At 43.7% G+C, this 13,881-nt stretch overlaps 1 protein-coding gene across 1 annotated transcript in view; it reads right to left on the minus strand.

The window, feature by feature from the left end:
* The window catches only part of IL31RA (interleukin 31 receptor A), a 34,980-nt gene extending 23,978 nt beyond the window's left edge, over positions 1 to 11,002 (minus strand). Inside the window, exons 1-3 of the mRNA XM_066568942.1 lie at positions 10,910 to 11,002; positions 7,592 to 7,671; positions 103 to 184 (exon numbers count right to left, since the gene is read on the minus strand). Of these exons, the coding sequence (XP_066425039.1) occupies positions 103 to 184; positions 7,592 to 7,630 (121 nt within the window). The 5' untranslated portion in view covers positions 7,631 to 7,671; positions 10,910 to 11,002. The remainder of the gene's footprint in view (positions 1 to 102; positions 185 to 7,591; positions 7,672 to 10,909) is intronic.
* Positions 11,003 to 13,881: the final 2,879 nt, after the last annotated feature.

Below are 13,881 nucleotides of genomic sequence, written 5' to 3' on the forward strand. Positions count from 1 at the left end.
GCTGCAATATATTTCAGAACTCTTCAAAATTTCATTTGGAGAATGTTATCTTTTGGAAAAAATTCTTATGGCAAGACAGGTGCTAATAATCCAGAAACATACCTGCTACAGAGCTGCAGAGCAGGACAAACATCCAAATAAAATTGCTGAACATGTCCTTCTCAGTAAGTATGGGCAGAAAACGCTGTCATAAAATAAAAAATTTAAATTAATTTTTTTATTTTTAAAAGTAAAGTGAAGATACCCTTTTAAAACTTTGTTAGCATTTGTGTCAGAATTAATAATGTTATTCAGCTTTTCTCACTTGTATTCAAGTGAAGTATTGTTTTGTCTAAGTATTACTTTCCTGAACAACGGAGAAATTTGATGCGGTTTTACTAAGAGAAGTTGCACACATTTACGATAAGAAATAGAAAGATAAGCATACCTAAAACACGGCTGAGGGCAATCCAATCCACACAAGTGTTTAACCTTCCAAAGATCATGCAAGTAAGTGGTAAGAAATGTATTCACTTGACATTCAGCCTGCCTAGTTCTTTTCTAAGCAGATTCATCCAGCGAATTCTTTTGAAAATGAAGGCTCCTACAGGAGAAGGAATGATCTGCCTATCTTGTCCATCACCACCTAGTAAAGAAATTGTTCAGGAAGTGGACATCAGTCCAGGTCACCTTTCACCCAATAGAGGGTGAATTCATACTGGTTTTTTCCCAGTTTTGTCCTGGCAGCAGACCTGAGTGTACTCTGCAAAGACAAAGGAAGGCACCTCTCTTTGCCTTTCTTTTTGAAGAAAAGAACTACTGAACTACTGTGCAGCCAAAAAACCTCAGACTCCAGGTTAAGAAGGAAGAAAGCAAAGTAGTAGACTGATTTCTTCTGAAAGGACAGATGAATCTAGGGTTCCGTACCAAAAAAAATTACAAAAATCAAACACTCTCCTTGCCTTGAGTGGTGCTATCAGCACTTACAGAATCACAGAATATTTGTTTGGAAGGGACACCTACAGACCATCTGATTCAAATTTACAAAGGGCCTCCCACAGCCAGTTCCCCAGGACTGTGTCCAGACAGCTTCTGAAGATCTCCTTTAATGAAGAGTCCACAAACTCCCTGGGTAACCTGCTCCACTACTCATTCCTCTCATAGCAAAAATAGTATTTCCTGATACTCAGAAGGAACCTCCTGTGTTTGAGGTTGTGTCCACAGCCTCTGGTCCTATCACTGGGAGGATTCTGGCTCTTTGGTACTGCTGAGACTCCTCTGAGCTTTCTCTTCCCCAGGCTGAATAGTTCCAGCTTCCATATGGCAGATGCTCCAGTACATTAACCATCACTGAGGCTGTTCCCTGAATTCTCTCTGGTATGTCCATGTCTCTCTTGCCATCAGGAGTCCAGAACTGGGACTAAATACTCCAAGTGTGGGCTCAGCAGTGCTGAACAGAGGGACAGGATCACCTCATTGATCTGCTGGCTGCAGTCCTAACACAGCCCAGGAAACCAGCATTCTTTGTCACAAGGGCACATTGCTGGCTCATGCTCTACTGGGTGTGGGGGACCACCAGAGCATTTTCTGCAAAGCTGGCTGGTGGAGACCTGGCCAGGCTCCTGTGCTACTGTCCGGAGGTGTACCTCCCCAGATGAAGGATTTGGCACTTCTCCTTATTGAAGTTCCTGCCAGCCCATTTCTCCAGCTTGTCAAGGTCTCTGTGGACAGCAGCTCAGCCCTCTGGCTTATTACTCACCCCTTCCAGTTTTGTGTTATCAGCAAACTCACTGAAGGCAGGATCGGCCAGCATTCTAATCCAGAACATGCTGAACAGGACTGGATCCAGTATTGCCCACTGGGGTAAATCACCAGTGACTGGCCCCTGGATTGACTTCACCACTGATCACCACCCTCTGGGTCCATCTATTAAGCCAGTTTTCAATTCACTTCACTGCTCACCCAGCCTACGCTTCATCAACTTGTCTGTAACAACCTATCTCTAGAGTGGCCCAACTCCACCATGAATGGCCACCCACACTACTCCTTTGGCTAGTAAGTAGAAGATCTGCTTGTAGAAAACAGAGGTGTCAGATCCCCTTAACCACACAAGGACCTAGAGCCCAGTATGCCTATTTCCTGGACAAGTAGCTCTAGTTACCATGCTCATAAGCAACAGGTGGGCATTAGTATTTTGCAGCTAGTTGGGGTCCATGTTTCACATTAGGTTTTCAGATTTGTCTGGAATTTCAGCTCTCCATCAAACCTGTGTCTCAGGAAGGCTCCAGGTGGGAGGCAAGTACTATCTCCCTAGAACAGGCACATCAGTAGCTTTCAGTCCCAACAAAGTATCTCCTCCTCCCACAGGTTCAGATAATGCCACAAAGCAGGTGTGCACCAGGTCACTGGACAGAGATCTAAGCGGGATATAGGCAGTAGGGGTTATGCCCTATGCTATGGTTCTTTCCACAAAAACTTCTTGGATTTGCTAAAAACTTAAACTTTACAGTAATCTAAAATAGAAAAACATGGTAAAAAACAATGCATTAAGCTCAGTTTCTGTCAGAAATCAACTTAAATATTATTTTAAGTTTGTCTTGGGAAGCACTTTATAAACTTTAGGGCTATGACAGTAAAAAACAGGAGGAAAAAAAAAGAGAAACACATGTGGGATACAAAGAAAAATGCGGAGGAGTTTGTCCAGTGACATATTCCTAAAATACAGCAGTAGCAAGATGTATACCAACAAGAAATGAAGCCAGTCCATAAAGAGAATATATTACTACTTATTCATGTAGGGTGTATGTTCTTGTTCTCAAAGAATTAAAGATGAATTACACATTCAATGTGGCAATAAGAAAAATAGCAGTTGTTCCAAGTATTCTGTACCAGCACAACACCAGAACCTTTCCTCATTGCCCTTGATGTCTCTGGCCAGATTTAATTCTATCAGGGTTTTAAGCTTTCCTAATCTGATCCCTGGTTTCTTTTTGTCATCTTCCCAAGCTACCTGTCCCTGCTTCCACCCTGTGTAGACCTTGTTTTTGTGTTTGAGCTCATCCAAGCAGCCCTCCCAGTGTTTTTGACCAACTTCCTCTTAGTTAGAATGCATCAATCCTGAGCCTGAGGAGGATGATCCTTGAATACCACCCGACTCCCTTGGGCCCCTCTTCCATTCAGTGCTTTATCCATTGTGTTCTACCAAGCAGGTTCCTGAAGAGGCCCAAGTCTGCTCCCCTGAGTCCAGGATTATGAGCCTATTGTCCTTGCTGCCCTAAGGACCTCAATCAAACTCCAGCATTTCACACTCATGGCAGTCAAGATTGCCCCTGAGCTTCACCTTCCCACCAGCCCCTCCTTGCTGGTGACAACACAGTCCATCACAGCACTTTTCGTCACTGACTCTATTGCCACCTGGAGAAGGAAGTTACCACCAACATATTCCAAAAATCTCTTGGATTGCTTATGTCCAGCTGTGTTGTCCCTCCAACAGATACCAGGAAGGTTGAAGACCCCCATGAACACCAGGGTTTATGAGCACAAGGCTGCTCATATGCAGGGAGTCTCATCTGCCCAGCCCTCCTGGTCAGCTGGCCTGTAGCAGACTCCACTGCAATGTCCCCTGTCCTCTGTCCCCTCCTTCCCTTCAACCCTGACCCCTCCCTGTCTGTCAGCTCCTCACCCACCTAGGCAGAGCTCTGTGCTCTCCAGCTGTCACTGACACAGGAGGTGACACCTTCTCCTCATCTCCCTGCCTGCCCTTCCTAAAGAACCTGCATCCTTCCATTCCAGCCACAGGAACCATCCCACCACATCTCCACTGAGACAAGATCACAGCCCTGCAGGCACATGCCTGTCTCTAACTCCTCGTTTATTCCCCATAATAAGAGATAAAGCTTCTGCTGATATCCTACATGCAGATATCCTATTTTTGAGGGGATATGAGACAGAAGAGGCTGCATTTCAGCCAAAATAGTCCAGTTCTTTCCAAGAATTAAGCAAACACATTTTTTATCAGATTCCTTTAACTAGCTCCAGCAATTCCATTCTTTCTTAGAAAGGAGATGGAATTCAGAAGCATTGGCAAATCATAAAAACATTTTTGAATAATGCTTAAGCTGAAAATACCACATGACATATCCCATCACACTGGAGCACAGAACTGCACAAACAGGCATGACCAAGCTGGCTGCAATGCCAAGTTAGAAGCCTTTGAAAAATTTTAGTATCCCATGCACACCAGAACGCTTAAATAGTTGAAGATTCCATCCAGGCTCGGTGCTCCTCATCCTGTATCCATTCTGTCCCTTTTTCCCCTCTTCTAGTTCTTCTCTAGTACTCAGCCATACAATAAGTCACTTCCACTCACCAAAACATCAGAAGGCTAAGAAAAAAAAGTATTTGTACTACATTAGCAAATGTAAGGCATCCGAGTTGGTGAAACAGAGGAGATAACTGGGGAGAGAGACATCCATGACTTTTCCCAGATGTGAGCTAGTTATTTGGTTCAGTCCTCCTGCTTCTACTTTGTCCAGTATGAATTAGCAGCTGTTTATTTGGCATGGCAGCTGGTAGTTACTACTTGCCAGAAACCAAGGTAGTGACTTGGCAGGTTACAATGCTGCTCAAATCTTACACACCTGTCAGGACACTGATAAATGATATGTGACAAAATAGCTCTTTGGCTGTTTACTGAAGAGGTTATATATGTGATCAAAGTGATCAAAGAACGTGCCTGAGTAAAAATTACACCCTATGTGCATAAGTGTTTCACTTAAAGATGCCTATAAAAACTGTCGTCTTCAAGTGATTAAAAAATTGATTCATCAAAGCAAGACTGTATTTCCCCATATTGTATTTAAGACCAATTGCCCTTCTTCCCCATTTCAGGACATGAAACCTTTTTCCATTCAGATCCTATTCTAGGATTGCTTTTAACTACATGAACTACATGCCTCTGGTATACAGTGTAGATGTTACACCAAGAATAAAGAACATCTATAAATGTAAAGACAGCATGTCATGGAGTCATTGAATCACAGAATGTTAAGGGTTGGAAGGGATCTTAAAGACCATCTAATCCTAACGCTCCCTTCCATGTTCAGGGACACCTCCCACTAGACCATGTTACTCAAGGCCTTATCCAACCTGGCCTCAAACACTTCCAGGAATGGGGCATCCACAACTTCCCTGAGCAACTTGTTCCAGTATTTCACCACCCTCACAGTAAAGATTTTCTTCCTAGTACCTAATCTAATTTCCCTCCTTTCAGGCGTGTATTTTGCCCTGGCACTCCGGTTCCTGTCAGAGAATCCCTCTCCAGCTTCCCTGTAGGCCCCCTCAGGTACTGGAAGGTGTCTGTGAGGTCCCAACACAACCCTCTCTTCCCCAGGCTGAACATTCCCAGCTTGCTCAGCCCATCCTCACAGCAGGGGTGTTCCAGCCCTCTCACCAACCTCCTGGCCCTCCTCTGGACTTGTTTTAACAACTCCTTGTCATCGTGCTGGGAACACCAGAGCTGGATGCAGTGCTCCAGGTGGGGTCTCAGCAGAGCAGAGCAGAGGGGTAGAACCCTTCTCTCAATCTGCTGGCCAATGCTGCTTTGGATGCAGCCTAGGATTCCCTTGGCTTTCTGGGCTGGGAGCACTCACTGCTGGCTCATGGTGAGTTTTTCATCAGCCACCACCCCCAAGTCCCTCCCCACAGGGCTGCTCTCAAGACCTTGCACTTGGCCTTGCTGAACTCCCTGAGGTTTGCATGATCCCACCTCTCAAGCCTGTCCAGGTCCCTGTGGATGCCATCGCTTCCCTCCCCTGTGTCGAGTGCCCCACCCAGCTCAGTGTCAGCAGCAAACTTGCTGAGACTGCCCTGGACCCCACTGTCCACATCCCTGACAAAGGTCTGGGACAGTACCAGTCCCAGGACCCACACCTGAGGGACACCACTTCTCACTGGTCTCCATGTGGACAAGGAGCTATTGACCACAACTCTTTGAGTGTGGCCATCCAGCCAATTCTTTATCCACTGAGTGGTCCATCCATCAAGTGTCTCCAACATTGAGACAAGGATGGCAAGTGGGACTATCAAATTCTTTGCTTAAATTCAGGTAGACAATGGGAGTTGTTCTGCCCTTGTCCATCAAAGCTGCAGCACCCCATCATAGAAGGCCATCAAATTTGCCAAGCATGGTTTGCCCTTAGTAAAGCCATGTTGGTTGCCCCCAAACACCTGCTTGTTTTCCATGTGCCTTAGCACAGTTTCCAGGAGAATCTGCTCCATGATCTTTCCTAGCACAGAGGAAAGATGCTCTGTAGTTCTATGGGGCTTCTGCATTCCCCTTTCTTAAAATGGGGGTTATAGTTCCTTTTTTTCAGTCATCAGGGACTTCATTTGACAGCCATAATTTTTCAAAAATTATGTATAGTGCTTTAGGAGCTTCTTCTGCCATCTCCCTCAGGACCCCCAGATGAATTTTATTGGATCCCATGGATTTGTGCACATTCAGGTTCCTTAGATGGTGTCAGACTTGATCCTCTCCGACAGTGGGTTTAGGGTCTTCGTTCTCCCAGTCTCTGCAATTGCCTCTCTTGACTTAATTGACATGGCTGGAACTCTGCTGTTTAAGACTGAGGCACAGAGGTTGTTGAGAACCTCAGCCTTCTCTTTGCCCAGGGTATCCATGTCTCCCATTTCCTTTTGAAGAGGGCCTAACCTTTCTCTTCCTTGCAACATATCCATGGACACAAGGTGCACAGTGCCCAGCACAGGGGGACAATCCCTGCCCTGGCCCTGCTGGCCACAGCATTGCTGATCCAGGCCAGGATGCCATTGGCCTTCTTGGCCACCTGGCCACAGCCTGGCTCATGTTCAGCTGCTGTCACCAGCACCCCCAGGTCCTTTCCAGCCACTCTGGCCCAGCCTGTGGCACTGCCTGGGGCTGTTGTGACCCAAGGGCAGGACCTGGCACTTGGCCTTGTTGAACCTCACACCAACGGCCTCAGTCCATGATCCAGCCTGTCCAGATCCCTCTGCAGAGACTTCCTGCCCTCTAGCAGATCAAGTCCTGCCCAACTTGGTTTCACCTGCAAACTGACTAAGCGTGCCCTTGGATCCCCTTGTGAGGATCAGCAATAAAGATTCTGAACAGGATGAGGCCCCAGTACTGAGCTCTAGGGAACCTCATTAGCAACCAGCTGCCAACTGGATGTGGCACCATGCAGCACCGTTCTTTGTTCCAGCCATTCAAGAATTTTTAACATCTTTGCTGATATGTGACAGGAAATTCTTCCCTACGAAGTCTGACACTCTTCTAACAACTATGAAGGAAGAAGCTGAATAGACACTCCTCCTTTTATTTGGTCTTTACCATCCATTGCTACAGCTCTCCCATGATAGCTGCTACGTGGAGAGACAGACCTTGCCCTATCCACAGAAAGACAGGAGCCTAAGCCTCTGCTCTAGCCCATTGGGCCACTCAGCTGCAGTGTTCTGCAAAATGCACCTGGAAAAGCAATAACCATGAGTTTTCAGAACTCCAAGATTCAAATCCATCAGCACTTACACAAATTATAGAGAGAAAGAGGACATTCAGGAAAATTATTCAAATACATACTTTAGCATCCTTTTTGGTAACAGGGTGCCTCAGATTCATGATCGGTCAGGACTGCACCAAAGGTGAGTACCAGTGAGCATCTGAAGAGGAAAACAGCAGGTTTCCTACATTGGTCAGAGAAGACAATGACATGTGAACATAATGGAAGAAGCAGTAAACTCGAGGGACAGCTAATGGGTATTTTCAACTTTTTAACCCCTATGACCTATGCACTGACAAGCCCATCATGGAAAAAATGACAGATACTGTGATGAAAAATCCTGGGCACAATGATTTCATAATCCACAGTCTTTAACTGAGCCAAAAACAGTCAGTTGAACCTCAGGGCAGGATGAATAGCATTCAAACATTTACCTTTAAATAGAACTTGATTGAAACAGGTGTTAGGTGCACTTTCTTCTGGAAAATAAACCTATATGTATTTTAAATTATGATGGCCTACCAGAAAACTTAATGGTATCATAATCTACTAACACCACTTATAAATTCAAACACTGCATATCTATTCAGAAAACTACTAAGCTTACAGACATATCTGAAGTACCCACACGGTGAGGCTCTCGAAATGCTGTATCAACTGTTGACCACAGAAACTTGTTCTAAAAACACAGTAACATCAAAAAAAAAAAAAATCATCATCATGTAAAACTACTTGTTAATTTAAAAACTTCAAACTAACTGGAAACTGAAAAGCAGGAAAGCCATTTTTCCTCTTTCAGTCTCTAAATAGCCAATGTAGGCACAAAAGGATAAGATACATTTGTTCCAGAATTCTGAAGGACATAGTTACCAGGAAAAGTCAGTTTTGCTAATAACTGCTGATAACAGTTATTTTGCTTAGTATATCCTGGAGCTACAGATGCAAAACATGTTTTGAGAAAGCCTTTGCTTTCTTATAAAACAGCACACTGAATATTCATACATTACAATACAAAATACTGTTACATTGGAATTTAAATCAAACTTTTAACCACATGAGCTTGGTACTAATAGGAAAAAATAGAATATAACTCATTATTCTCTGAGCAACCATAACAAATAAGCCTTTATATAAATTGCTCAGATAGATAAAAGAGCTTCAAAACAGGTGCTCCTCTACTAATCAATGCATTGGACCTCATAAAAGAAACAGAATTTTTATGCAAAATGCTTAAAGTTACAAACACAAAACAAGATTTATTTTCTTTATCTCTACATATGGGTCACTTTTTTAATTTTAACTATATGATTTCATCCAATTTGCCAATGCTCAGCAAAGCTAAACAAAAGGTCAGGCCATCAAGATCACTAGAACTAAATGTTGGTTGTACTACCAGACATAATTTTGCTTTCAGCCACTATCCTCCCCTGTTCTTTTTTCACTGACAAAGAAAAAACAGGCAAGCTAAGGTTTAAAGAGAGTTCCTGTACAGGACTGGTCTTGGAGCAAACCTCCTTTGGCTCATTGTCTGTGTGACTACAAAGCCTATTTGGGCTGCAAGGGTATACTTTGAGAGATGATTTTGCATTAGGTGTTTCAGCAAGTAAGATGTTATTAGACAATGATTGCCTTCATGCTCCTTTGTGTTGGTGGAGAACAATCTGTCTCTGGTGTGGCAAGCAACTAAGAGAACAAAATAAGCATAAGACTCAGTTTCACACTTTCTTCGCACTCAAAAAAGATGACCATGTCCCTGAAACGTACCTGTAGGTATATGTAATATATAAGTGTCTGAAAAAGATATTTGATCATGCTATTTTAGAAAACATTAAAACTCAGACTCATTGCAGCACCATAACCCTGCTGCTTCAGATCAACTCCTAAGGTTTATATATCCTGCTTTTCTTTACTATCTATGCTGTAAACTTTATTAACAATACTTTTGTATCTTAGTCAAAACTGCAAGGCAAAACATGGCATGGTAGTGAGAAATCAGGCTCCAAACACTACTAAACACATTTATGTTTTAAATTCTCTTAGTATGGCATTTTTTAATTGAAAATACCCCCTACAAGCACCAAATCATGCAAAAATTCCTCAGGTTTAAATGATTATTATAGAAAAATCAAGATCTTTAATCTTCAATCCTGCAACCTCTATGATATAAGCCCAAAGCTTCCTTCTCCCTTTTTTCCCTTTTGAGACCTGTTTTGTTACAGATTAGCCTCTGACAGAAAAATCTGAACTGACCACTCCATTCTTCCACCCAATACATGAAGCTTCCTTCAAGCACAAAAACATCCTCTTGCCCAATCAGTTTCTTAATTCACAGATAGAGTCCAGAAGCTGCATTTCAACTATTTTAGACAATCATGGAATCATTTTGGTTCCAGAAAACCATCAAGTGCAACCATTAACACATCGCTGCCAAGTCCAGCGCTAACCCATGTTCCCAAGTGCCACATCTACGAGCCTTTTAAATACTCCCAGGGACAATGACTCCACCACTTTCCCAGGCAGCCTATTCCAGTGCTTGACAACTTTTTCTGACAAGAAAGTTTTCCTAATATCCAATCTAAACCTTTCCTGGTGCAACTTGCAGCAATTTCCTTGTCCGTTGATTATAGCCTGGGAGAAGAGACTGACCCTCATCTCACCACCTCCTTTCAGGCAGTTGCAGAGAGTGATAAGGGCATCCCTGAGCCTCCCTTTCTCCAGGATAAACACCCCCAGCTCCTCCTCACAGGACTTGTGCTCCAGACCCTGGAGCAAAGACAAGTCATGCAGTCCATTACAGGTGAGAAGGCCAAGTGATACTTCCCCAGTTTAAGCATGAGTGCATGAAGATGATACTCATTATGGATATGTACACAAACACATTACAAAAATATTTTTCTCAGAAGGCAGAAATTGCAAACATTGAAGAAACCTGGGGCCAGTACATTTATATCTGATTCATCACTTCGAGAAAATCTGTGAATACAAATTAAGCAGAGAGCAATTAAGTAACAGCTTTTCCTTCCTTTGATGATTGCATACACTGCAATCATTTTGAGAACTGACTCTTAACCATTATATACACAAGGAAAACCACTGCCAAACATCTGTATTTCATTCCTTACAAAACGAGACAAATGAGGTAAACAGAAAGTTTCAATTCTTACTATCTCACGACTTGAAAGAAAGAAACTAAAAGGATCTTTTCGGCCCGAAGAGACACAGAAGCATGTCCTGCCCCAAGTCTCCGATGAACGCCTGGAGAGATGCGAATGCTAGCAAGCTCCACTGCTAGAGATCCACGCGAGTAACAGTCCGGGGAAGAGTTTCACACTCTCCCACACTTCATATAAATGAACGCGAGCAGAGACCACTCTGCTGAAAGCATCTTTTTCACTTACCTCAGCTGCGCTTGTTTTAACAGGAGCCTCTGCCTCCCCGCAACCTCGAAGGGACGGACAAAATGGGAAGTTGCCCGGCTGAGCACAAGTAACGCTTTTTCCTGTAATTCCGAAGGTCAGAACCCCCCACGCCCGCCGCCGGCACTAGCGGGGCTGGACTCCGCTCCAGCTGCCCGCACGGCGCCGGCCGCCCGCGGGCGGATGCTCTGCCCTGCCCGGAGCCCCGGCAGCCGCCCGCCCCCGGAGCCACCCCCCGGCCCTGTGCGGCCGCTCCGAACCCCGCCCGGCCCCTCCGTACCCTGGCCAACCCCGCCCGGCCCCTCCACACCCTGCCCGGCCCCTCAGCACCCTGATCGCCTCCCGCCGGCCCTGAGGCCGCTCCCAGCTCCCGCCTTACCGGCTGTGAGGGCGCGCCCCCGGCAGTCCCGCCGCTCCCTCAGGCGGGAGTGTGGGCACTGGTATTTTGGTGCCAGTGGATCAAGTTAAAGAGTGTCTTTAAATCGCATAAAGACGCGCAGCGAAACGAGGATTTTGGGCTTCCAAAATCACCGCCGAGGTGATTTTGGGTTTCCAAAGCCACCGCCGAGGAGCACTCCCGCGTAAGCACCTCATGCATCATTCAGGGCACAGGCAGGGGAATAAATCAAGTGGTGATCCCTTTTAAAAGTTACAGATATATTCTTAATGGCTTGGAAGAAGAGTGCAGCCATCAGCAACATAACTGACTGCAGCAATGGGGCTGAAAATCAGAAGGAACTTTGCAATTAAGATGCTGTGAAGTTAGTAAATGGAAATCCAAAGTCCGTAGTTAATGTGCCTCCTACTAAGCAGTGACAGTCCTTGCTAAGCAGACGCTCCCCAAGAACAGATACTGAATTTTAATAATGCGATCAGTACATCAAGAGATGTTGGTCCCAATTCAGGAAGAGATCCATTACAGACAGCAAGTTGTTTACCCTGCACTAGTGTCACACACAACATAAGCTGTAGATTGATTCATTTCGACTTCCATGACTTGTGCAGCTCAGGTTTTTTCAGGCTATTTTAACATGCAAGCTCAACACCCACTCCAACTTCCAGATCACTCATAAGCCTCTTCAGCTAATCATCAGATTCAGCCAGTCAGCCCATTTGCTTCCCTTTTATTTTTGAATGATGTTGCCATCTCCCCATTACCCATAACCTCCGTGTGAGGCTGCATTGGAAACTGCTTTAGTGTTTTTAAATTCCCCTTGCTATTTAGAAGTATACAGTAGCATGGATAGTGATATTTTGAAAATTTGCATTTGTTTTACTATGAGGTAATAGATGAAACAGAAATGTGGTTCAAAAGAAGCAGACGTAAACTGTAACCTAAGTGCTCTTTGGTATACCAGTTTTGTTTTTTTCTTTAGTGAGAACATAAGAAAGGGCAAGACCAGACCCTTAATTATGTTTAATTATTGAACCTCTATTCTAGACTTGGTCTGATTAGTTGCCTGTTCTCACACATTAATACATGGATTTCACTGACACACTGAAAGTTAGCTGCTCAATCTTTCAAAATCATGAAAAGCTGCACCACACCTAAAAGACTAGTTAAACATTTGTTTAACTTTCAAAACCCTTTAGTCATCCCTCTGCCTGCCTCTTCGCTATGTACATGCTTATATTAAGGCTTCCACAGTCTTAAATGTTTGGTTGTGGACTGGACAGTAGCACTCAGGAGGTTCCAGGATGCAGAGGGCACTTAATCATAGCATCAGTAACTGTTTCAGCTACTACCATTTGTAGGAAGTTAACAGTAAAGAGAAAAACATCTTACAAAAGTAATATCATTTACCAAAAGTGATTTGGCACAGAAGATGGGAAACCTTTAGAGTACAATAGAAATCTTGCCAAAAAATGTGTTCCATATCCACATTTATAGGCTCTTTCATCCACTTTGCACATGAATGCTCTAGAAGAACTAACTTTTCCATCCTGAGGGTGGGAGCAAAGTGAAGCTACTGTTCCTGAAACACAAGGAAGGAAGTGCCTTCCACAGAAACACTCGACTGTTTTCATTGCTGATGCCTCTATTGTTTGGCCCGGTGATTCAGGGGTAACTGCTCCAGAGATCAGTTGATCCCAGATGGTACCCCTTCTTAAAGAGAAGCATTTCCACTGTCTCTGTTGGCAGGGTGAGACAGGAGACTGCAGAACTACTGCTAAAAATCCGACCTTCATTACAAATTGATTTGTTACCTGTAATAGTTCAGTTTTGAAAAACATTTATCTTCTGTATTATGTATGACCACACCCTCTAAAATTACTGACCACTGTATAATTACAGTGAGCCTGTATTAGTTAAAACACTGGCACAGAATAGAGCATTTTGTAGTTCAGTGGAAAAATTAGGTGCATTTTCATTGACCAATTGACCTTGCAGCATTTAATCATGCAGTCTTAGCAAAAGCAGGTTCAATGGAAAACATGTACTGAATTTTACCTCAGGAAGTTGCTGAGTTGGTTTTAACCAAGAACCTCATTAGGCTGATTTCTCCCTGCACCAATGACTCCAACCACTTCATTCCTCTAAAAGTAAAGAGGAGGACATGACAACAGACTTATATTGACTTACAGCATTGCAAAACACAAATAAAAACCACAAGTGTCCTTCTATTCCCTACTGACTTCACTCTTGGGAAAGAAACACCCAATGAAACCAGTCTGATTTTGATATCAATTTCTAAATATGCATAACTCCATTTTTCAGTGAGTAGCTTGTCATTAGAAATCTACTAGCATCAATGTCCATGCAAAGCTGCATTCAACAGGTAAAAAAATTAACTATGCTGTTCTTAAATTTCACTTTAGTGCAAAATAAAAATTCAACAACAGCAGTACCCTCAAAACCATGCTCTTAAATTACTGGTTTATGACTAAAGCCTTAGTTTAAATGCAACACATTGTCCAAGCTTATGTAACATATCACTGAATAAGCAACAATA

The sequence above is a fragment of the Molothrus aeneus genome, chromosome Z (assembly GCF_037042795.1).
Source record: "Molothrus aeneus isolate 106 chromosome Z, BPBGC_Maene_1.0, whole genome shotgun sequence".
In the NCBI taxonomy this organism is placed as follows: Eukaryota; Metazoa; Chordata; class Aves; order Passeriformes; family Icteridae; genus Molothrus; species Molothrus aeneus.